The following is a 25,963-nucleotide window of genomic DNA, read 5'->3' as shown; positions in this document are numbered from 1 at the left end:
AGGTTCTAAGGTATGTTCTCAGGCTTTTCTGTAAAAAAAAATTTTTTACAGTAGGGAACAGAAGCAACTCCTTTTCTCAAAGTCCAATGACCAAGACCAAAACCTCATGTATCAACTAGTGCTCTGTAGCTGGAGCGCCTGGAGCAAGGACGCTGAATTCACGAACACATGAAATCTTGCACTCAAAACTGAGCAATAAATACTGCTGCTTCAAGGGCGGGTGTTTCTGAGCAGACAGCATGGCGTCCTGACACCTGCCAGCTCAAGACAGAAGCCAAGCCGAGGTCAACCTCTACTCACAGCTGTGGTGGCTGCTTGGGACACTCAGCCCCCACTTGTGTGTGGGATTAACAGCAGGTGTTTTCTTCTGTTCTGACTGAAATCCCACTTTTCTTTCTGAGTTGAATTTCTTCGCTGAAACCTGGATTTAATCTGAAGACCAGAGTGGGCCACCTTTGTAAACAGCATTTCAAAATTTGGGAGCTGTGGTTGTTTTCTAAGCCAAAACATTACAAATTTTTAAAAAAGAGAGAGTTTTTTGATTATGAACTTTAGTTAGATCATGATTTCAGTTTTGCTTTGTCTTTAATTTTAAAAAAAAACCTCATTACTATTTATTGAAGGATAGAGACCAATACAAATTAATAACTCTAATTGATTTACAGTGTATCAGTAAATGGCATTTTGTTGTTTCCAACAACACCAAGTTTATCAATCTAATACTTAGCAGATGTATTTGTTGTTTGGGTAACAATGTCAATGTCTGGATGGTTAACTATTGGTAAAACCAAGTTGAGATCAATGAAAAGATGAAATAAGGCAAAATTAGTATCGTAACTAACTAGGCTGTGAGTCACAGATTTATATCAGGTTTCTTTTGGGATTCCCCACTTTCTTGTCTTCTCTAGAATGTTGGAATTTGATCTATAAAAGATGTATTAAAGCACACTTTAATAAATAAAAAATTTGAAATGATTTTTCTAGATAGATTTATGCATAAATTAGGTCTCATTACATAAATTCTAAAAGGTACTAGTAACATTCATATTTATTAGTGTTGATAGTAGTTGGAACATTTCTTTTAGAGCATTGTTAGCGTTAACAATGTGGCACTCAGTTAACTGGTTTGCTTACACACTCTTTATAAATTTTGGAGGCAAGCTTCAAAGTAGCTCTTGTTCAAACGACTTTAAATTCAGCAATTATAGTGTACCTTTCTGTTTGTTCCAAGTTGTTGATGTAGGTCTTGGCCTATATTGATTCTAGTCTCCCAAATCTATTTCTTGCCCAATAACTAATATTTTAGCTATTTTTCCATTCTCTATTGTCTATTTCAATTAAATGGGAAAACTAAACTAAAAGCATAAACAAGTACAATGAATAACACTCAGGAAAATATTGGATTTAATCTACATTACAGAAACTGAAATGCAACTGGCAGAGAGAGAGATTCATATGGTTTGAGCATCCCCCAAAATGGTCTTGTATTCATTAGAACCATACATTTTACTTCTTTTCTTTTTTTTTATTTGTTAAATTTTACTTATTTTCAACTGGAAAAAGTAAAGAGGGACTAATTTTTAAGATAACAATCATGAAAACAAATTCTGCTAGTTCTGCTAACGCTAGAAAAAAAGAGAATAGGAGCAAATCCTAGGAATTCTTGGCAGCCAGGGCTGATGGGATAGAAGTGAGGTTATGATTTCTAGCCCAGAGAAATGTAGATAAGTTTATTTTTCTGGGCTAGAAATCTAACAATTTTTTTCTGGTTAATCTTTTCATTACTGTAGAATTATGAGGACAAGCAAGTCAGATTCTCTAAGCATTTATGGCTGTCCTACAGGAATCGGGAGGAGGGACATATAAGTCAAGTCTTAGTGTTTGGGATAAACACTGTGTTGTGGGAGAATGGAGAAGAAGAGGTAGGAGAGCTGGAGTTGAAAGGTGCTACTGTGATGTTGTCCAGAGTTAAGGGAGCCTGGGAAGAGTGCTCAGACAGATGGGAAGGTGTGTCTAAGGGTGAGAAGGATACCGTGTTATCAGAGAAAGACAAAGAGGTTGAGACAGTAAGAACAGAAGTGGAGTGGGGACTGGAGATAGGGAATAGTGGAAAAGAGAAAGGCTGATCAACTACACCCAGGTGTCTGGTCCAATTCTGTCTTCAATTTAACAAGAGGAGATGAGATGAAATGAAGCCTGCTTTGCTTTGTGGCACTCAGAGCAGGGAGTGTTAGGGCTCCCTAGGAAGTTGTAACTTTAGTCCAGGAGAGAGATGGTAAAGGTCTGAATTAAGTTATGGTGGTGAGGACACATGGCAAGTTCTAGATTTGGGAGACATTTCTGAGGCAGAACCAATGAGACCATCGACCTGATTGGACAGGGAGGCCACTGGTAGATCAACATGGCTTGAGTAGGTCCTGCTCATTGGAACAGTTACAGTTCTGTGAAGTTACAGAAGAGCATTGGCCTAAGTCAGTTCAATCTAGACCAATGCAGCAGTTCAGAGGGAAATGAATCATATCAAGTTTAATATCCGTGTTTAGGGTTGTATTTCAAATCCAAAGTGTTGGTAGCTTCGGATGGTCTAATTGAAAATAGGAGAGAGAGACAGAGACAGAGAAAGAGACACAGAGATAGAGAACTGTCATCACTACCAAGTAAGAGGTGCACAGATGATACATTACAGCCACTGTGCCACCACCACTCTGAAGCCACTATTCTTCCTTAATTTCTGCAAAGAGGACATCTTTATTGCATTTCCAAAAAGACTATAAAATTCCCATATTTTAAAAGAATATTTTTTCTATTCTTTCAAAAAGTAATAAAACAGGATCTCCCACCCCAGCAGTTCTCTGAGAACACAGGGCAATGCCTTGGTCTGATGTTGGTCTTCTTTCTGAAGGGCTCAGGCACTCTTGAAAACATCATTTTATAAATATTCACAGTGTCCCAGGGAGGAAGAAACATGGAATATCCAATTTTTCTCTTGCATAACTAAAATACAAGAACTAATTCTACTGATTGTAAGACTTCTGCCTTCCCCTTAGATCTGTTACTGACTTGGCCAGGGGTATAACGAGATGTGCACTCAAACCATATACTTATAAAGAAATTGAATTTGAGACGCTAATTTTTAACAGGTATCTGAATGTGCAGAAAACCATACTGCAAATAGTATTAATGACTGAAAATTTAGTGTTTTATTTGAAAAATACAATGATCTAAGGATGAAGAGAGTAAACATACTGATGTCCTTAAATCCAAAGGAGTCTTGGAATATGTCCTGAGTGATGGTTGGAAACAGACTATGCAAGTTTAATATAGTTTACCTCCTTTGTTCAGGAATCATTGCCAAAGAAAACAAAACAAAAACTTCATTGTAGTTTTCACCACATTACTTTAATGCATAAAACAAGACTGAACTTCAAGTCCTAGAAACACCTAGTTACCTCTACCTTAAAGTAGGTGCTCAATTAATTCTTGCTGAATCGAAACAGAAAGAACGCAGTAAAACTTTCTGCTGTTCAAAGCAGAAACATATAAAGAATAATAGAAGAACCAGATTCGATGTTGCTGCAGAAGAGCTGTTTATTATAGTGTCAAACTCTGCTAAGCCAGGGAAGGGAGTTATAGCTATAAACAGATTTATAGCTTCAGACTTTACACTTTTCATTTTACATTGAAGATTAAAAGTGACCAAGCAGAAGGGGGTAGATATAAAGCAAAATTTAGAATATCAAAAACAGCTTTACTTACTAGAAAACTAATTTTTATAGCTATTATTTTCTGGACATTTTCTGGAGTGAAACAGTAACTCAGAGGTCTTTTGTGATGTCTGCTTGCACCCTGAATGAGGGACTATATGTGGCCATGGTCAATATTAAATCATAAGCAGCTGCCACAAGGAAGCAATTAGTGGGTCTAGCACTAGAAGAAAATTTAGAAAATCCAAACATTAAAAAAGAACTCTGAAAAGTAAGACTGATGTTATGGAGTGAAGGGCTTATAAAACAGTGGGGATCAGGGACACTCACTCTGGCTTTCTTTTCTAACACAATACAAATTAAATACAGTCACATCGCTTCTCCTGCCAATCAAAACTAAAGGGTCTATTCTTCCTAGCATCATTATTTGCTCTAAATGTTTTAAGAGATTGCAAAATTTTTCTTTGATTAACTTTGAATTTTTTATACTTATTTTTAAGAGGTCAAACAAAATGAACTCCATGGTGAAAGACTTGGAATTCTAAACATTCCTTTTGTGGAAAGAAAGTATCATCTTGCTCTCCATGTGGCCATAGTAGCCTCTGTGATTTTACAACTCATGGTGTAAGCTATCCGCAACACTCTTATGACTTGATATGATTCAAATGTATTCAGAGATACATCCATCATTAAATCTTAGGTTTAATTTATAATCTATTTCAACATGTTTCCTAATATACCAGTCCAACATAATTTTGTCCAGGCTTCTTACAAAGGTTAAGATGATTTGAAGGTCAACTTGATTTTTATTTTTTTGCTTCATTTCTAGTATCTTATTGAGCAGTATGCATTTTGTGAAATGCAGTTGTGCGCAACACAAGGACAAAGGCAAGATGTCCTTTAAAGCCCAAGGAGATATTCAGAAGGAATGAAAAAAAAATCCCTTACACCTGTCAGGTGAGTTTAAGAGAATCTGAATCTCAGGACATGGATATGCTTCTCAAACTTCCAATGTACACTGGATCTTCCTAATTTTGGCTGGTGGCTAAGATGATCAGAAACTCTTACTAGAAGCTTCGATGTCAACCACACCCTGCATGTTTGGATTCTTCATTATTTTCCTCCTCTCTCTCTTTGTGGAGTGAACATAACATTGCACCTACCCACCAGCTTGTCTGCTCCCCAACTTGGCCCTACTTGTCCTTTTCCTCAAAACAACATGACCATTCCCTTTGACTTCCCCCCAGAATCTCCCAACACATTCACTGACTCTCAAAGACAAGAGCACCATTCCCTCCTTTAAATGTACTATCTTCTCTCCTAGCAATTCCACCAACTTCCCGATATAACAAATAGGTTAGAGAAAAAAAAAATTAGATTTGTGGGAAGAATGAAGAGGGAGCAGAGAAATCCTATTTTTATAGTCTGTTTTTGGGAGAAATAAAGGAATATGAGGCAAAATACATACTGCTCCCAGGGGCACTGCTCTCCATCAGGAATGGAAAGCTGAGATATGGAAGGGAAACTGCTCCTCTAGTCCTGTAGGACCTGGCAAGGATCGATCCTGGGCTAAGCCAAATAAACTGGAGCTTTGGGAGAAAGGGCTGACAAAACCCATAAATGTTCTGATTGCTATAATTTGTGCCTCAACTTTTTTCTTTTCACTCAAGGTCCCTTCGTTAGCTATCAAATACACCCCCAGGCTTCAACTTGACTTATGTCCTCAACGCTTTTTCAAGCTCCAGTCCTGTATTTTCAACTACTCACCAGATGTCGAAGCCGAGATAGACCAATGTTTGCTCAAATTCAACCTTCTCAAACCAAACTTCTCCATTTCTGCTGCAAGAGGATCATGATTACAGACTTTCCCACTTTTGTTAAATACACAACCACTCCTCCCGGCCTAAAAGCTGAGTTTCACATCTGATTCAGCAAATTTGATCTAAGTCAAGTCCTGTAAGTTTTAGTTCCCATAAAATCCCTTGAATCTATCCCCATCGGCCCATGCTAACTGCCAGCATCCTTGTCCACAAGCCCCTCTTGACGTTTCCTGACTCTACTCCACCCTACATACTTTGGTGAAGCTTGGTTTTCTCGCTGGGCATGGTGGCACATACCCACAGTGCCAGCTACTTGGAAGGTTGAGGTGGGAGGATCACTTAAGTACAGGAGTTTGGGGCCAGCTTAGGCAACACAGGAAGACCAACACAGGGAGAACATTTTTTTTTTTTTTCTAAAGCACATTTCTGAACATATCATTCCTCGGCTCAAAAAACTTCAGGGGCCCATTTGAAAACCCACCGAGCAGAAGCAGCCGTGGGCAACAATCCTGAATGGGTGTAAAAGCCATTTGGCAGCACTGCTGACAGAATCAACTAACTGATGAAACAGTATGTGCTTCCTGATGTAAACTAGGAAGTAGACTGTGCCTTTAAAACATGTTTCCTAAATATTGGAACAAACTTAATAAAACCTCTAAATGTAACTTGTAGTTTAGAAAAAATACAGAAAATAGGGGAATGAGTTAAACAACACCATGAAGAAATAATTAGACCAATACAGAATGTGAGAATACACACACACACACACACACACACACACACACACACAGGACAAATGTCCTAGAAAAATTTTTTTTAAAAAAAGGGAAACTACTATAGAATACCAGAGACTGAAGGATTTTAATAATTAAGGGCTCAGTGTAGGCTTTGGGTGTTGATTCAAACAAAGCATTTTTACAAAGACATTTTGTCGACAAATGGGGGGAACTTGAATTCAGACTGGGTATGATGATATTAAGGAATTATTGTTAATTTAACTAAAACTGTTGATGATGTTAAAATACACCAATAAAAAAAATGATAAGAGTGTGTGCTTAGCATGCGTGAAGGTCTGGATACAATCTCCAGCACAAAAAAAAACAAAACAAAATAAACAAGTGAAAAGGATGTGTGAAATAAGATTAGAATTTGTATTTCTTAAAGCTGAGTGACAGGTGATGGATGGGTCCAGGTCAGTTTACAATACTGTTTTCTTTTTGAGTGTGCTTGGAAATTTTCCATAAGTAGTTACCTATTTTTAAATTCATTTAAATAGGTCCTCTGATTCCCACCAAATCAAGAGTGATTGTGCCTGTGTCCAATTCCTTTATAACCTGCAGTTAATTTTCCTTTTTGCCTTATTTCTCCTCTCCTCCAGCCAGCCTTGAATACCTGCTGTTCCCAGAGTGACCTTTGCTCCTGCCATTTTCTGTCAAATAAACATCAAAAATGATCGTATTGTTTGGAATGATTAGAGCACATCTTTCGTAACACCTCTTACCTGGCAGCTCAACTATGGTGCTACTTAGAGTCAAAATAAATAGGACACTTTTGAGTTTCTGAAGGAAATTTCTGTCCTTTCAGTAAAGTCTCCTCTCCTGAACCCACCCCACATTGGTGATAGTCAGTCACTGGTCCACCTTGGAGATGTCACTTTCCTTAGTATCACCTCCTTTGGATATGCCCTTTCCTGTGTGTCAACTCCTGAAGCACAAGCTCCTTTTTTATGAAAGTTGGCTCACCCTGCTGGAAGGAAGGTTTGTTCACCCTAAAATACTACCTCCTAGGCAGGAGAAGGACAGTCTATCCTCTTTGCTGGGGAAGAAAAACACTGACCTTGGAGTTTTATATGTACTAGCACATGACCTCTGGCAGGTCATCTAAATTCTTTAAGCCTCAGTTTCTTCATCTGTAAGATGGAGTGAAGATAATTACCTCCAATGGGAGCTGGAGGAAGCAATTAAAAGACCAGGGTTTTCTGTAAAAGTTACTTCCTTTCACATCTGCTTTAATTCTAATGTGTAGTTTTGTTCTTTCCACATGGTAAATATTTAATAAATACATTAGCAGGTTTCCTGCAACTGTTACTCACAAGGGCCAAAATTAGTATTCTCTTAATAGCCTGTTGGAAATCAAAAAGTGACCGATACCTGTGTGCTCAACTTGCTTCTAAGGACTGCTAGTGAATACATGAGAATTCAGCTAGAAATTCTATCTTTGGGGATCACTATGATTTCTCATCTGTTGACTCATGACACTAGTTCAGAAGAAGTAAGACTAATAGCAAAAAGGCACAGTAGTGCATGCCAGTGATCCCAGCCACTTGGGAGGCTGAGGCAGGAGGATAGCAAGTTCAAGGTCAGCCTGGGCAACTCAGCCAGACCCTGTCTCAAAATAAAAAATAAAAAGGACTGGAGATATGGCTCAATGGTACGGCACCCCTGGGTTCAATTCCCATTACAAATCAATCAATCAATCAACCTTGCATTGTCTTTGGTGGGTGAAATAAACAGAATTCAATGAGTTCAATAGGAAAAAAAAAAACTTCTCATAAACCTAGGCAGATAGTTTTGGCTCCTGTCTTTCTTTTCCCTGTGACTCCAGACTTTGAGAAAGAATGTGCTATTTTTCAATCTTCGCCTCATTCAATACGAAGTCACTCCTAAAATCACATCAATGCTGCTTTAAAAAAAAAAAAACATGAAATGACTAAATGACCTCCTACTTGCAAACCTAGTGACGGTATTTCACAAGCCTGGGTGCCTTCCTTAGCTTTGTTGACAATGCTTTCCTCTGGGGCTTCCATCTGATGGTGCTTCCTGGGTCTCCTTCCTCAATCCTCTTCCTTTCTACACTTCATAACTAATCTCACCCCTAGCTTTTCTTTCCCCTCTACATTCACTTCCACACTTTCAGCTACTACTTGCCAACTCTATTCCCAGCTGTGGCTTCTCTCTAGGACTCTACTTGTGTCCACCCTACATCTTCTCCCAGAGAGTGATCTAAGATGAGAACATGCTATGTCCACCATTAAGACCAGCTAGTCCTCTTCTGAAATTGCATACACTTTCTTCAGGGCTCTACTGGCCCATATTGAGGCTTTGTATTAGTTAGATAAGGAGGATTTTCCTCTGGATGGTCGTAGCCCCAGGCCAAGGTTCATGACTTGGCAAGTAGAGCCATGAAGTGATTTTAGAGAGTACCCTGCCCTTGGCTGAGCCCCCTTGTACAGTGCACAACTTACACAAATGTTAAGTGGCAGGCGTGGTGGTGAGTTTATGGCAAGTATAATATTTCTTTCAAAAACTCAAAACCCTACTGTACCTTTTCTAAAATTCTCCATAACTCATGTTACCAGGTATGATGCTTCAAGAAAGGTGCCTCTCTTCTAGGTAAAATGGTAACCAATATTTATTTGAGTATGTCAATTGAGGATGTATCATCTTTGAATTACACTCAATTCCATGCATTTCTTACTAAAAGAATTTTTTCTAAATGTGAATTATTAAAGTAGATTTCTACATGACTTAAGATCTTAAATAATTAGCACAAATATGCAAATATACTGGTCACTTGGGTAGGGAGAAAAATACCTGAAGCCATAAATTTCACTTACAGAAGGAGGAAAGTCTTATTCTTTATGTTAACTAGGTTTAAATGTATCCAACAAAAAGAAGGCCTTTTAAAAGTCTGAGATGGCTCAAAGTACATTGATTTTATTTCAATAAAGAACAAAATGTTGAATTTAAACTCTGTCACTAAAATTATTTGAATTAAAATGCTATAATTAAGGAGAATTACCTTATTTAATTCAAAATTTTGAATTAAAACACTATCATTAAGAAGAGTCATGGGGCTGGGGTTGTGGCTTAGCGGTAGAGCACTCGCCTAGCACGAGGCCCTGAGTTCGATTCTCGGCACCACATAAAAAAATAAATAAAATAATGGTATTGTGTCCAACTACAACTAAAAAAATAAATATTAAAAAAAAGAAGAGTCATGGGCTAGGGTTGTGGCTCAGGGGTAGAGCACTTGCCTAGCATGTGTGAGGCAGCGAGGCACTAGGTTCGATTCTCAGCACCACATATAAATAAATGAATAAAATAAAGGTCCACTGACATCTAAAAAGTTAAAAAAAAAAGAAGAATCAGTCACACAAATGTGTATTATAACTGTTCGTTTTACAGAAGGTCCTATACTGTAAGTGGTAGACAGAATTTAAACCCAGGAGTCTACATCCAGAGCCCACACCCTCAATTCCATGTGTGTGTGTCACATGCTACCTTAAAATAGACTTCTAGTTCACCGGATTAGACAAAGGAAAAAGAAAGGAAGGGGGAATGCTAATAGGAAAGACAGTAGAATGGATTAGACACAACTTTCCTATGTTCATTATGAATACACAACCAGTGTAACTCCACATCATGTACAGCCACAAGAACAGGAAGTTATACTCCATGTATGTATGATAAGTCAAAATATACTCTACTGTCACGTATATTTAAAAAGAACAATATAGATAGATAGATAGATAGATAGATAGATAGACTTCTAATCCTGAGTAACAGGAGCAAGGCTTGGGGTATCACAATACCTGATCTTAAATTACACTACAGAGCTATAATAACAAAAACTGCATGGTATTGGCATAAAAACAGAAACAAAGATGAATGGAATAGAAGACACAGATACAAATCCACATAAATAGTCACCTGATCCTTAAGGAAAGGTGCCAAAAATATACACTGGAGAAAAGACAGCCTTTTGAGCAAATGGTGCTGGGAAAACTGGATAACCATACATAGAGAATAAAACTAAATCCCCATCTCTCATCCTGCAACTAAAAATAAATCAAAGACCTAGGAATTAGACCAGAAACAGCAAAATTGCTAGAAGAAAATATAGAGGTAACACACCAAAACATTGATGCAGTCACTAACTTCCTTAATAAGACTCTTAATGCTCATGAAATAAAACTAAGAATCAGAAAATGGGACAGCATTAAATTAAAAAGCCTCTGCACAGCAAAGGAAATAATACTGCAAAGAGAGAGTCTAAAGACTGAGGGAAATTCTTTGCTAGCTACTCTTCCAACAGGGATTAATAGTCAGAATATATAAAGAACTGAAAAAAAAAACTTTAACACCAGAAAACCTCACTCACTCAATAGATGGGTCAAAAATATAAAGAAACATTTCTCAAAAGAGGAAATATAAATAGTCAGCAAATACATAAAAAAAATGTTCAACATCCATAGCAATCAGGGAGATGCAAATCAAGAGTATACTGAGATTGCATCTTACCCTAGTTAGAATGCCAATCATTGAGAATACAAATAATGATAATGCTGTAAGGATGTGGGCTAAAATGTACACTTATATATGGCTGATGGGACTGAAAATTAGTATAAACACTTCGGAAAACAGCATAGAGATTCCTCAAAAGACTGGGAATAGAACCACCACACAATCCAGCTTTCCTACTCCTTTTGTTATCCAAAAGAACTATAATAAGCATATTATAGTGATATGTGCATACCAATATTTATAGCAGCTCAATTCACAATGTCCAAGTTATGAAAACAACCTAGGTCCTCATCAATAGATAATGGATAAAAAAAATGTAATATACATACACAATGCAGTTTTATTCCATTTATACAAAGAAGAATAAAATCATGGCATATGCTGAAATGGATAGAATTAGAGAATGTCATGCTAAGTAAAATAAACCAGATTCAGATTGTCAAGGGCTGAATTTTTTTTCTCACATGTGGAACTAAGGAGAAAAAAGGAATTAAAAAAAGGGGATCTCACAAAAGTAGAAGGAAGATCAGTAGAATAGAAACAGGGGAACAGGGGGAAGGAAATGGGAAGAACTAGGAAATCAAATTGACCAAATTATACTAGGTATGCATATACCACAGTGGATTCCAATTTTATATATAACTATATTGCATCAATTAAAATAAATAAATAGAAGGAAGACCAATAGAATATAGGAAAGGGATGGGAGAGAGGGAAGAAAATGTAGTAAGTGAAATGGAGGCTACATGCATTTTATAAGTGTGTCAGAATGAACCTCACTACTATGTGTAACTCTAATGCACTAAAACTTTTTAAAATTAAAAATATATACTGCTAAAAGCTGATATCTTCAGTTAGTTCATCCATTTAATCATATGCACATAAATTATCATTAAATATAAATTATTAAATGCATATATATTTTTTCTTTTTCTATTTCTTTTTTTATTAGTTGCTCAAAACATTACAATCATCTTGACATATCCTATATCATACCTTTGATTCAAATGGGGTATGAATTCTTATTTTTCCACATGTACAGATTGCAGGATCACATTGGTTATACAGCCACATTTATACATACTGCCATACTAGTGTCTGTTGTATTCTGCTGTGGGACTGGGGGTATAGTTCAGTGGAAGGATGCTTGCCTAGCATGTGTGAAGCTCTGAGTTCAATCTGCAGCCTCCCCCACACATACATGCCCACAAGTTTATTGTGTGTTTTCTATGTATTAACACTGCATAAAGAAAATGAGATACAAAACTGAGTGGTTTGGGTAGTAACAGCTTCCATACAGGCAAGTATGGATTAACTTAATTATTCACGAAATTCTACATGTTGTTCACCTTAATTCAGATGGTATTAAGAGGAATGTATTTGCTAGAGAACATGGCATAACATTGGTGATAGAAATTCTTCAATATCAGTGGGATAAAAATGTAAACTAAATTAAACTTTGAGATAATATTATACCATTTAAATACACGAATGATAATGTAAAAACATAATATGGATTCTAATATGATAAACAAACTTATATTATGTGCATTCTTAATACTACAAATCATCTGGAGTACAATGGAGGCTTTCATACATATTAACCATGTACTTAAAATATCAAAAAAACTGGTAAAGCATTAATATTTGTATTATTACCATCTTTGTCATATAAAATATAGATAAAATGTATGGGGGATGATAATATTTTGCAAGTTTAGCATGATTTATTCAATATGGGCTCCATTACCAGCTTAATATGACAGTTCTATTGTCAGTTGAGTAAAATCAAGACTTTCTCCCCACATGTGTGCACACGCATGCACATATTTCTCAAAGAATGTGTATGTCCTCCCTCTGCCCCCAAGTCAGACTATTCGAATCTGGAAAAGGCTAGATGGGAACACAAACATGAAATATGGGAATTGCTAAAGTGTTAGGTTAGAAGGAGCTTAGTATATAATTTAAAACATATGAATAGAAACTTAAATACTGCCCCCAAAATATAATACTTTATCCAGGAACAATTCCTTACAAGGCATACACAGCTTGGATTTTATAAATTTTAGCAAAATATTGTGAAATGGCAATGACAATATCAGAAAAAAAGAAAGAAACAAAAGGGATTTGGGTGAAAAGGCAATGTGACATCTTCTACTTCTTTTCAAGTGTATCTGAGAAAACACAAATGGAAGCCACACGCCTCCATGTGTAGTTGTCTGATGGTATTTGCTTGTGGTTTTCTCTTACATTTCTTTCTCACTGGGTAATACAGAATTACAACACACACCACTTCAGTGCTCCAAATTCCTAAGGGAATCATAGCTCCTTCATGTTCACATGCAACTCCAAGTCCAAGTTACAAGACGGATTAGAAACTGTAAAAACTTTATGTAAAAAAAAAAAAAAAAAGAAAAAAAATCTTGATATGGAAGGGTATCCCACCTAAGACAATGATCCCACAACTTCATATCCTCTATTGAAGGTACAGATAGGATTATATGGACCACAGAAAATGTATTTTTGAGAAAAGTGTATGATGGAATTCTGTGAACCTTTTAAAAAACAACTAGCTTCTACATTTTCTATTATTGTAATGATTTATTAGTGGGAAAATATTAATTTGTATTATGCTACAATCGCTATAAACTACTTAAATACTATAAACTACTTAATACACAATCACTATAAACTACTTTCTCCAAGATTTGCTTGTTTAAAATCAAAGCCAACTCTTGAACCTCACAAATAAATTGTTAGGAAATAAAATATCAGAAGTATGACCCTGGGTTAGAGCTGTTTATTTTCCCCAAAGGTAAGATATCAATATAAATAAACTCTTACAATTAAAGAAAACAAAGGTATCTAAAGTCTACAAGCCATATGGAATCAAGATACTGAAACTGATAAATGTTGAGTCAAGTCCCAGCCCTCAGAAACCTCAAAGACTTGTTTTGCATGTCATTATTTATGACATGATGTTACGGGCTGGGGCATTTAGATAAAGTACAAAAAAATTGATCATTTTCTCTTTCCCCCAGCTTCTGTTTCCTTATGCTCTTCTATTTGTTGAACCGTTGTTATGTGCAAAGAACTAGGTTAGATGTTGTGGAGAATAGATCTTGCCCCTGAAGATCATAAAAGCTGTTAAGAAAGTGGAAAAAAAGATGTTTATAAATAACTATGATACAAGTGAAAGAGGAAGAGGGAGAAAGGGTATTAATATTTACTGAGTGCTTGCCATGTTCGAGGCACTACATTAGACATTCTACATACAGCATATTATTTTAATCCTCTCGCCATCTGTTGAGATAAGATAGTATTATCTCTGCTTTACAGATGGGGAAAATGACCCTCAGAGTGACTGAGGAATTCACCCAAGATGGCAGTGCTTGCAAGTGGCAGAGCTAGGATTTGACTTATGATCTGTCTGACTTGAACATCGATGCCCCTTTTCTTCAAGTGTATAATATTATAAAAAGATGAACAGATAAAGTAATGTGGGAATCCAGAAAAAAGTAGAAGTCACATTTGGGTACGGGAGAGTAAAGACATCTTGTTAAAGCAGCAGCATTTCACTGTAAAAGGTGATCATGTATGGACACGTGAAAACTGAAGGTTAAAAGGGAAGCTGTTTATGAGAAAAGGCAAAAGAAAATGTTTTTGATGAGAAAAAAATGAAATGTTTTCATTTCATTTGGGTGAAGCATACAGTCTAGAAAGAGCATTATTGAGAAGTTAGTGGAAGATAAGTCTGGAAAACCGACCAAGTCAGAGGATGTGAATGTCAGGTAAGGAACTAGATTCTAGTCTAAGTGGTAAACATATTGAGACTCAAAGCTTCGGGGGATCATAAGAATGACATAATCAGAACCATGGCAGAAAATGTTACCTGGCCAAGATACACAGGACAAGGTTGATAGAATACTCCATTCCAACTCTCAATGCTTTCACAATAGAGGCAGGAAAATGCCAAATATTTGCTTTTCTCTGCTTTTCTTATTGCTGCAAAAATTGGCCAGATAACAGGCATGTCTTCACAGTGTGAGGAATGGAAATGGGGAAGTCGGGGCCAAAAGAAATGGAAATCTAGAATCCTGGCAAGTAGTCGGTGAGCTGGGGCATTTAATCATTCAACCCACCGTTAGCATGGCTGCTTAGAACTATGACTCTCTCACTTAGTTGGAAAGAGGAAAGAAAAAGGAGGACCTGGATGAACAGTGTAAGGTAGAAAGGGCATATAAGGTTGGGGAGTTAGAGGATATCTCAGTACCAGAACAGAGTTACCTGGATCTGGACAGAAATCCAATTATTAAAACTAAGACATGACACCACGACTATGCTTAGAACAAGGTACTGATCCTGAGTCACCTGCATACAGACAAAAGACCTCCTTAAATGTTTCATGTTTAAAATCCAGATTGAGCCTGAGGATTACTCAGATATGCAGATGCAGTGCAGAAATGCAGGTGAGGTTAAAGCCTTCCTTGGAAGTAATAGGTCTGGAGATTTGAGAACTTCCACACTTTATTGACTAATAGTATTAAGCTATCTAACTATCACAAGAGATGTGAATTTTTTTTTTCTAAATTAGACATACAAATGGTCAACAGGACATGTAAACATGCTTAGCACACTATCAGGGAAATGCAAATCAAATCTATAGAAAGAGATAATCTCACACCTCTTAAGATGGGTATTTTCCAAAAAGTAAGATACAAGATATAAGTGAGAGTACGGAGAAAATAGAGCCCTGTACATTATTGGTAGGAAAGTGAAGAATCACCGTCATTATGGAAAACAGCATACAAGTACCTCAAAAAATTAAAAAAAGAATCACCATTTGATTCAGCAATCTCACTTCTAGGAATATATTCAAAGGGAAATGAAATCAGCATATTAAAGAGATCTCTGTAAGCCCATGATTACTGAAGTACTTTTCACAGCACCCACAATACGGAATCAACCTAAATGTTCATTTTCCTTTCTCAGATGAGTAAGAAAAATATGGTGTATATATACACAATGGAATACTATTCTGCCACATAAAAGAATAAATCCTGCCATTTGCAAAAATATGGATGAACCTGGAGGACATTATATTAATTTAAATGAGCCAGGCACAGAAAGACAAATACTTCCTAATATCACATCTATGTGAAATCTATCCATAATAGTCAACATATAGAATCAGGATAAGTGTCCATTAATGGATGAATGGAGATATATATATATATATATATATATATATATATATATATATACACACACACACACACACACACACATGCCTCCATTCATGTATGTGTGTATATATACATACACACATACATATATACATAATGACAACAGAATATTATTAGCTATGAGAAGGAAATCCCGCCAGTTTTGATAACATAGATTAACCTGGAGGACATTCTACAAAGTGAAGTAAACCAGAGTCAGAAAGACAAATACTGTATGATCTCACTCATATGTCAAATTTAAAAGAAGCTGAATTCATAGAAACATAGAGTCGGGACTATGGGTGGCAGAAATGGGGAGATTTTGGCAAAAAGTTACAAACTTTCAGTGAATAGAGGAACCACTTGTGAGGAGGTAACATTGTCTTGCATGGGTAGAGATGGACGATAATTCTTTTGTTGTAACCATCATTGATGTAAATGTGTATGAAGTCATCACTGTTCACCTTCAATACATTCAATTAAATATTTAAATTAAAATATATAATTTTTTAAAATAAAAATAAAACAGAGTCATTGTAAGAACAGAAGCTGAATCTGTTTTATTCACCATAACTTCAGTCTTCCTGTGCCTTAGTAGGGGTTAAATAAATACTTGTTGAGTGATTGAATTTAATTATGTTAATATGAGTTACTGAACAAATATCAGGGTCACTTTCATTTCAATAGATTGTATTTCAAACTAGAGACAATGCGAAATACTCAAACACTCATCTGCCTTTTTTCTAATTTCCTTTCCTTCCTTCTGCCTTACTTGTCCTCTGTTGTCACTTATTTTTCCTCTTTACACTCATGTTTTTCAAGTCACTGTGACATTATTTACTCTAGTGAGTCGTCTTCCCCCTCCAAAAATTTAATGTCCTTTGATTCAGTAGAGTCACGGCAACATCCTCTCCATTCACGTCCTGCCTCTTTATTTTTTATTTATTTTTTACCTTAACCCTAGGTGCTAGAATTGCTTTTCTCCTTTCTTTCTAATATCCTTTCATTATTTTGTTTTCCATGTCAGGAACCTTCCCCCCACTCCACCCCCCAGGTAAATGCTAACACTCACCTGTCTTCCCTAAGCTCTCCTTTCCCATCAGCTTTATACTACAACTGTAACAGGGTCCACTGCCATTTACTTCTCAGTCTTCTTCACAATGTCTTAAGGATCTCAGCTTAAGTCCATCTAAGCTGTGTTCAACTTTAGGAAAATGATCAGAACGACTCACTGAATAACTCCCTCATAACCAACAGTCTTCAAAATACAACCTTATTCATCTGGAAGCTCTTATGAAAGAACGTGATATGGAAAAAAAGTACTAAGGAAGAGAGTTCTACACCTTTTAATATTGTGAATAAGATGATGCGGAATGGTTTAAAACTATGCAAAAAAATCATAAACATAAACATAACAAGTGCCTAGCTGCAATTCTGTTCAAATCTTTTTTAAAAGTTAAAAGTGTTCAAAAATCACAATTCAAACATTTCTGATTCTCTTTGGAAGTTAATTGTTTGGAAATCTTATTTTGTCTTCCCATGGGGATTATGATATAATTATTATAATAATCCACAGGTTATTCCCAATCCCCCCAAATATTCTTATTATAGAAACAAACCATTAATTGGTACTTGTATCTTAATGAAAAATCCATCAAAAATTGGAATTTGACATTTAGAAATGTATCATTCAGAATACTGCTCAACAGGAGTGGATATTCAAAGGAGTAGGCAGGCTAGATAACCGAGGCCACAGTTGATATGGCTATGACTCAGGGAGGGGAAGGAAACTTGGAAATAAGTTGTCCCTTATTTACATGGCAAACTCTCTTCTTTTTTTTTCCCCACCTCCCTAAAGTAGTTGCAGAAGGAGATGGGAGAGAAGGTAAGGAGGAAGTTTTTCAATGTTCATGTCCTTCCCTTTCCCATAGTTAATGGCATGTGCAAAGGTTAAGAAGGAAGAGGATCAGCAGGGAGGAAGTGTAGGTAAATTATATTGAATTTTACACCCACACAAAAAGAAGAAAGTGAGGGAAACTAAAAACATTGACATTTTAAGGAAAAAGAAGAGATTGTTTTAAGTCATTAAAAAAAAAAAAAGAGGAAGACATACCCCAAATTACAGGTTCCTGGTACTAGAAATACAGTCTATGTGACTAATCGTTTGCAGCAGCTAAATAACAGAATAAGAAAATTTTAAGATAAATTTGATCACATAAAATAAACCTTTTAACCATTTAAAAATCCATAAAATTTCCAACTTTGGGTTTTAAGTGTATATTGCTTGCTTATTCACTGAATGTACCTTATGAACCTGTGTTAAACAGATTTAATGTATAGTTAATTTAATGTATGAATTTACTCAAGAAAAAAGTAGATGCATTCTAAAGTGTGAATGTAAGATATAATTGTATAAAATGTAATAACTGCTGCACTAATTGATAATCACATCTATTACAGGAATCATTTCTAAATGTTCAGATTTTTGATAGATAAATTTTATTTCTTGAGTTAAAATCCTGTTGAAAGTCTACTTTCTTTGCAAAATAAATTTCCCAAGAACAGATTAGAGCCTGAGAAATTAACACATTAAAACAGGTAGTGGTGAAAATTAAATATAAAGATGGATAGGAGCCTCTATATAAAATTCACCTATAATTTAAAAAGATCCTCAAAACATAGCTAATGATCATGTACTTAATGGAAAACTTCACTAAGAACTATTTAATACACAAAAATGGAAGTTTCTTTGGAAAACTATTATGATAATAATGGAGTCTTAGAGGTAGGCTAGACTTTTTCTTTTGTGCTCCAGAAATACAATGTGAGAGTATGAGTTGGTGTCCCACTTCCCTCTCACACCTATGCTCCCTAAATTCATTGCACTCCTCTTGCTGTGATCTGAGGAAGATGTTTTGAATTAAATTCTCATGTGATTGTCTTGGTCCCTACAGGCCAAAACAAAGGAAAAACAAGAGCAGGGCGCCATTTGACAATTCCAGTTCCATCTTCACTCTAAATTTCCAGAATTGTCAAATACACATGAAAATTATTAGATAGACTTTGTGTTTTTTTCACAGTAAATATAAGACCTGGAATCAAGGTCCTCTGAAGTACCATGATACATTTTCAAGTCTTAGCTATAATGACCCATGATGCTCCTGGTTCTGTCCATTCTTGGCTTGTCATCTGGCTTACTCTCTTTCTTCTATTCATCAACTACGGCTAATACTCAAGACCTATTATGACTGTACTTTGCTATTTGTAATTATTTTCTTTAGCACTTTCTTAAATAATCCACTTTTAATCCTGTCTTTATGTCCAATATCCAAGTCTCTATATTTCATATGTAAATTTTCCATCCTGTTTTATATAAGATGCTTGCACTTGGATGTGGGAATGGATGTAGTTGCCCACCCACACCACAAGCGTGCTCAAAGACAGTGCTGGAATACCCATTCTGCATGTCCCTACAGCTTCCCATATTTCTCTAGCAGCTGGAGTATGCATACCTTCTGGTGCAGGCCAGAAGTACCACAGAATGAAAATCTGGACGGGACTTTCAAGAAAGAAGAAAGGGAAATTAGTGGATAAATACATCAACTTCCTTGCCCCTCAGTGGGATGTTTCTGAGGCATGTTCTACATTGTCTCTCACAGGTTTTTCAGCTGGATTGAACCTCAGCTGTCCACAGCAATAACCTCTTCATTAATGTATCAGCTTTTTTTTTTTTGTTATTCTGTTTTCCCAGAGTCATTTTTCCCCTACAATGTCTCCTGGGATCCTAACTTGAACTACTTATGCCCAAATTCTTAAGAATTACTTGGACATGGTTGGAGATGGCTGGCTAAAACAGAGGTTCTATATAAACTTCAAATGTGTTAAAGATTTCAATCTTCTTTCAAAACTAACACTCCAACTTTACCATATGCTGTTTCATCTTCTTTTCCCTCAAAGGCTGAGTATTAGAATATGAGGGTTTGGAGTCAGAATGACCTCTGCTTCCAGCTCTATGGTATCACCCAGGCAAGTAGTTTATCTCTTATGAATTTATTGTGGTCTACTGTGAGGATTATCACATGATAGGTAATTCATAATATTGACTGCAAAGCTATCATGAAATGACTTATTCATAAAAAAAAAAATCTAGGACCAAAGTAGAATTCAGAAGACCAGGGCAAAAGAGAGAATGGCACTCAATAAATAATCGCATTGTTTACAGGTTATTACGGTATTCTAGGTAAAGCATTAATAATTGTACTTCCTTCCCAAGAGCACCTCTCAGATTATCATTAGCACGGACACTGGGTTTGTTGAGTTTAAGTTTGTCGAATTGACTGTTTCCAGAAATCCTTTTGTTTTTAGCTTTATACAAATTCTTCCTCACCCTAAAATTTTGTTATTTTCTTCAATATGATTTAAGGCTCAAAAATTTTCTGTTGACTGTGTTCATGCTCAATTACAATCCATGTCAGCTGCAGTTAGTCTGTACTGAAAATGTACAACAAAGTCAGTATTTGTCTACATTGAATCGAGAGAAGCTAGCAGAATTGCAGTTTAAATTATCAGAGACTGTGCGGATCTACAACATTATTAGTCCATAATTAACCAGTATCTAATTCAAATCAGTTCACTCCCAACCTTAACCAAGTCATTCTGCCTTCCATGACAGTCCTGTGGCCCTGGACGAGGTCAGCGAGGAGTTTTGCTTTATATGATGGCACTCAGCTCAATTTGCCATCTGGCCTAACAGCTGATGTGGCTCACACAACCCTACAGAGGCCCCAGGGCTTTACTCCTGGGAAATATTTGGTCAACAATGTGGTGTCATAATTACCATCTCATAGCTTTCTTATATTCTTTGAAAAAGAATTGAAGAAAAACTTGAGAAAATCCTAAGTTGGTGCCAATTTATTAGAAAAGAGGTCACTTACCTGAGGACCAGGCTGACCCTGAAATTGATAAGAAGAGAAATAATTATAAGATTGTTGTACAAATATTTTTCACTACTAAAACTTAAATTAGCCCTGAAAACCTAAATATAGAAGCTTCTAATACGTACATTATAATATGTAATCTATCAAAGATAATAATAACTAACTACTGACAAACTTTGCTTTGTGGCTTCCCCAACTAAATTGTATCTTGATATTTTTACTCTACACTATTGTTCTAAAATTTCGGTATTACAATCTGTTATGTATGATTCCAAAATGATGCCAAGGTTGTAGCATGCTCTAGAATTTAACTGAGGAAAGAGAAGTCACAGGAGTATCACATCTCACAGCATCCCATCAACAGGCTACTAGAGGGAGGTCTTCCAACATGGGTGTTACTAAGATACTGATTCAAACATGACATGGAGGAGAAAGGGGGGGGAGAGAGAGAGAGAGAGAGAGAGAGAGAGAGAGAGAGAGAGAGAGAGAGAGAGAGAGAGAGAGAGAGAGAGAGAGAGAATGAGAATACAAGGTAGAAAGTTTAGTTTTAGAACTCCCTGTGTCTCTGAATTTCTCATTGTTTCAATAATATCTTGAGTGAATTTTTTGATTAACAGCTCTCTTTTACTTTACACAATCAAACGTAAGGGCATTTTAGGAGTCTGCAAGGTCTCTAGATCATTACAGTACAACAGAACACCACCCACAATAGATTATGTGACCTCTAGGCGATCTAACACGTGTTGAATGTCACTCTCTTGTTGTCTAAGCTGATAAAGATTTCAGAGCAGTGTAACTGTATATGCTTCTAGCTAAAGAAAAATCACTTTTGAATAAAAAACATTGACTACACATCACCTTCTTAATCCCTAATTGAGTTTTATGTCAGAGGAGATTAAAGAATAAGTTCCCTCTGAGTTAGGGAATCTATAAAAAAATGATGTGCAGTTTCATCGTATTAGCTGTGTATCATTGGGTAAGATGCCTGGGTACATACTCTCTCTCAGCCTCTCTCTAGGATTAGAATTTCTCTAGAAATTTCTTCTCTAACTCACTGGGGATAGACCAGATAAAATGCAAGAGTTTTGATTAAAAATGTGATGGAACAGATTTTATCTAGTCAAACCAGGAAGAAGAGCAAAACTAAGTTGCTGAGGATGTTATCCATTTCATTGCTATACTCTTCAGTGGTGGAAAAAGAGAAAGATAGTAACATTTATTAATTCTTACTAAGTACGAGGCACTTTGGGATATATGTTGTTTCATTTATTCCTTATAACTGCTCTACATTTGACAAACAGAGAAACTAAGGCTCAGAGAGTTAAGCTAAAGATTCACACAGTCTATAGATGGAAAAGCCAGAACTTAACACCAAATCTGATAGCAAAGTTCATGCATTTCCTACAAAGCCAGTCTGCTTTTCCCTCTGGAAATTTAACCTCACATATACATCTAGATTTGCTGGGATAACTAGGGTACCATGGCACTCTTCAATTGGATGGACACTTCCCAGGCTGCTACAGTATGCACCTCTGCTTCCAAGACACATTCAGGACCAATAGGCACCATAGCCTGTTAACTGATTCCTGTACAGGCACCAGTTTGGAAGAGCTTCTTCTGAAATCAGCACAAAACAAAGTTTTCAGTCAAGAACCTCCAAAACCAGGTTCTCCAGTGACATGTAAATATAGGTCTAGAAGATCCATGGACTAAATAAAATTTTGATATGTGCAATTCTTCTCTGTCCCTCTTTTTCTCTCTTCTTCCTTCTGCTCTCCTTCTCCCTATTCATCTCTTTCCACATTAAATTTCTGGCCTTTCTAAGGTTTAGAACTCATACAAACTCAGAAATATGAATGTGCATCTCTAGAACCCTAGAATATATGAAATCTGTTACATGTAGTATATGAAAAGTTAAAATGTAAGATTCTTTAAAATCAGAAAATCAGTCTTCAAAAGAATCAATTTAGCTCAGTTGCTGAGATTTTCTGATTCATATAGTTGTTCTACAAACTTTTCCTGTTCATCTTTAAAATGTGGCACTTCTGTATTATGCCAAACAAATTATTTAGCATAGCATGCACATTTATATCATCATATACAAATATCAATTGTTCTATGGACTTCATGTTAGGGAGAATAACTACGAGTAAATGACAGTGAAATTTTAAGAAGCTGACTTCTATCTAGGCATTGAAAAGTAGCACCAGAGAACTAAGATCATTTTAAAGGATGGTATATATTTCAGGTCTATGTAGCAGGTGTGTATGGGTATGTGTGTGTGCAGAGGATGGGGAACATGAAAAATAATAGATGTGGTTGGTAGAGAGGTTTCCCCGAGAAACAAGCATAAAATAGTACAAATTTGGTAACTGCCCAAAGTCACAGATCACACAATACAAGCCTTACAAATCATGCCTGCACCATGTCCTCTCCATATGACATCAAAGTCTATTCACCAGTGCAAACCTACAATACACCTAAGGAGACAGTCTGGAGGCTGATCATCAGAACAAAGCCAAGTGACCCAAACAGGGCTGAAGAGGATTCTGGTGTGTGGCAGGGCCTGCTTCTTAGCGTGCAGGCAGAAAGACAGCAGAGCCCACCAGAGAATTTCAGAAACCACCTCCTGAACAAGGGCCCTAGGTGAAAATGAGTTTACCACAGACTAATTGCCAGAAGAGATATTTCAGAATGTCCTTACACTGCTTCTGAGTCATTTACTGAGGAATGGAAGCATTTTCATTCATTCATAGTGGATACTTTTCTAGGTTATTCTCATTTATTGTAGTGAATATTATTAATAATAAACCATGAAAGTTAACTTTTAAAAAATTCTTCCTAAAATACACCCTAAACAAGTACTTACAAATATGATGAACCCTCACAAATCACAACTTGAGATATTTTTTTTAAAAGCAAACTTACTGAATAGGTCTCCCCCACCCCAAGCAAATCACTAGAATGTTTCACATAAATAATAATCCAAATCTATATAATCTAGGGCCATGTTAAGCAAGGGTTAAGTCACAGAGATTCAGAATCACACATGTCAGGGGCATCCAGTGGAGAACTCTGGGCCTCTCAAGTAGCTGATTTACAGCCCTCAACAGTGAAAGCAGTACCCCCAGGGCAGCTCAGCCTCTAGCGGAAGTAAGAGAAGCATCCGAAGAGCTGACTTTAAAAGTGTTAATCAGAACAGTGTGGGGAAAACCATCAGCCAGTAGCTGAGGCTTGACTGGAAAGAGTTCCAAGGAGGCTGAACACTGTGAGGCAAGTAATCCACAAAGGAACATGATAAATGAGACGACCCATCACTGGAGTATGTACTGTTACTTGAGGCAATTAAAGAGCAATAGTAATATCTTTTGCGGGGCTGTTATCACAATTAGAGTTGCCAGAAATTGCTAACACACTTTGCTCAATCGACAAAGTCATTTGGATTTGTGACTAAGATAATTAGTTTCACTACATATTACTTTTTTTTTTTAATGGATGGTAAATCTATCATTTTTTTCAGATGGGACCAATGTGGGTTTTTTTTGTTGTTGTTTTTTGGTTTTTGGTTTTTTGTTTTTTTTTTTTTTTTTTTGCTTTTCATTTAACATGCATAGACAGAGACACAAAGGTTGTAACTTTAAAATGTTATTTAAAATTTGATTGAGATAGCAGATTCACATGTATCTTTACTGTGCTGTTTCAATTTTTTTTTTCAAAAAAAAACTCTTTCAATTACAAAATCTTGAGGGAATATTAGCATTATTCACGCAACTCAAAAAGATGCTACCTCTACTTCAAAATAATGAGAAGAAAATTGCCTCAATAACTCAGAATCTCATCATTGAGAAAACCAAGCTTGACTATTGCTGTTATTTTAGCACACTCAGAGTCAGATGTATTTCAGTCTCCTGAACTGAGGAAATCATTTCTGTTTTGCATTTGGAAACCTTACTGTCTAAAAAATGCCATTTGAATAGATATCCTATAAATTCGTTATTTCTTAAAAATTCACACATGTGGATGTCAATCTCCCCCCACACCCCACCCAGGTGAAAACAGCACCTGTAGCAAGCAAGCATCTGGATAAAGCTCTAGAACCACAGCAAAGGAACTCAGACTATCCTAGTGGCAGGAGGTCTCTCAAGACTATCCTAGTGGCAGGAGGTCTCTCAAGGACCAACAGGAATCCTATCCTGGAACCAATGGGACCCCTTAGCCTCTCAAGCATCTCCAGCAGTTGGACCTTCACTCTGTGCCAACAAGTAGAACAGATGTACTCTGCACTTGCAGCATCAGAAAGCAGGAATTTTTCCCAGCCTCCCTGCACTGTGAATTTCAATCTCTAACACACCAGTGCTCAAGCTAGAAGATGCTTCCAAAACAATTGCTGAAATGCTATAAGCTGAAAATATTTTGACCGGCTCAAGGTTTGCCAAAGATATTTTAAAGAACCATTAGAGGGGTTTCTGTTGCTACATTACAGTGTCACATTTTCAAAATAAAGGTTCTCAATCTAATATTTCAGAAAGAGTTCTCTTGGCTTCTGTTCATGGCAGAATACAAACACATCCGTGTCAAGAGGAAGTCTGCCTCCTATGGAATCTTGTTCACATAATAAAGCTGGAACTCAGGCAGCTGCAGGCAGCAGAGTCTTCAGGGGTGTGTGTGTGGTGGGGTGCATTCCTACTGACACATGTGCCACCAAACTGGAGCATGAAAGTTCTGTCTTCAAGAAATAGTGCCAAGTTTGATTAAGACTTCATATCCAATTAATAAGAGAATACACAGTTACAGTACTTTGTATGCTATGCTGTACAAAAGAGCAGAGAGATTTTAAACAGGCTACATGGTCAATACCAACAATTTATTCAATTCAAACTGACATAAAAAGTGTCTATTAATTTTTAAAGCTAATTAACATGCAAATAATAAACTAGATAAAGAAGCAATTGAAGAAATAAAGCATTATGG

The 25,963-nt window shown here is 36.5% G+C and overlaps 1 protein-coding gene across 1 annotated transcript in view; it reads right to left on the bottom strand.

Moving 5' to 3' along the window:
* Col25a1 (collagen type XXV alpha 1 chain) overlaps positions 1–25,963 on the bottom strand; it is a 444,456-nt gene that overhangs the window by 155,773 nt on the left and 262,720 nt on the right. Inside the window, exon 5 of the mRNA XM_078021824.1 lies at positions 20,990–21,007. Coding sequence (XP_077877950.1) covers positions 20,990–21,007 — 18 coding nt within the window. The remainder of the gene's footprint in view (positions 1–20,989; positions 21,008–25,963) is intronic.

Source organism: Ictidomys tridecemlineatus, chromosome 9 (genome assembly GCF_052094955.1).
Source record: "Ictidomys tridecemlineatus isolate mIctTri1 chromosome 9, mIctTri1.hap1, whole genome shotgun sequence".
NCBI lineage: Eukaryota > Metazoa > Chordata > Mammalia > Rodentia > Sciuridae > Ictidomys > Ictidomys tridecemlineatus.
This window is presented reverse-complemented; position numbering and strand designations above follow the sequence as displayed.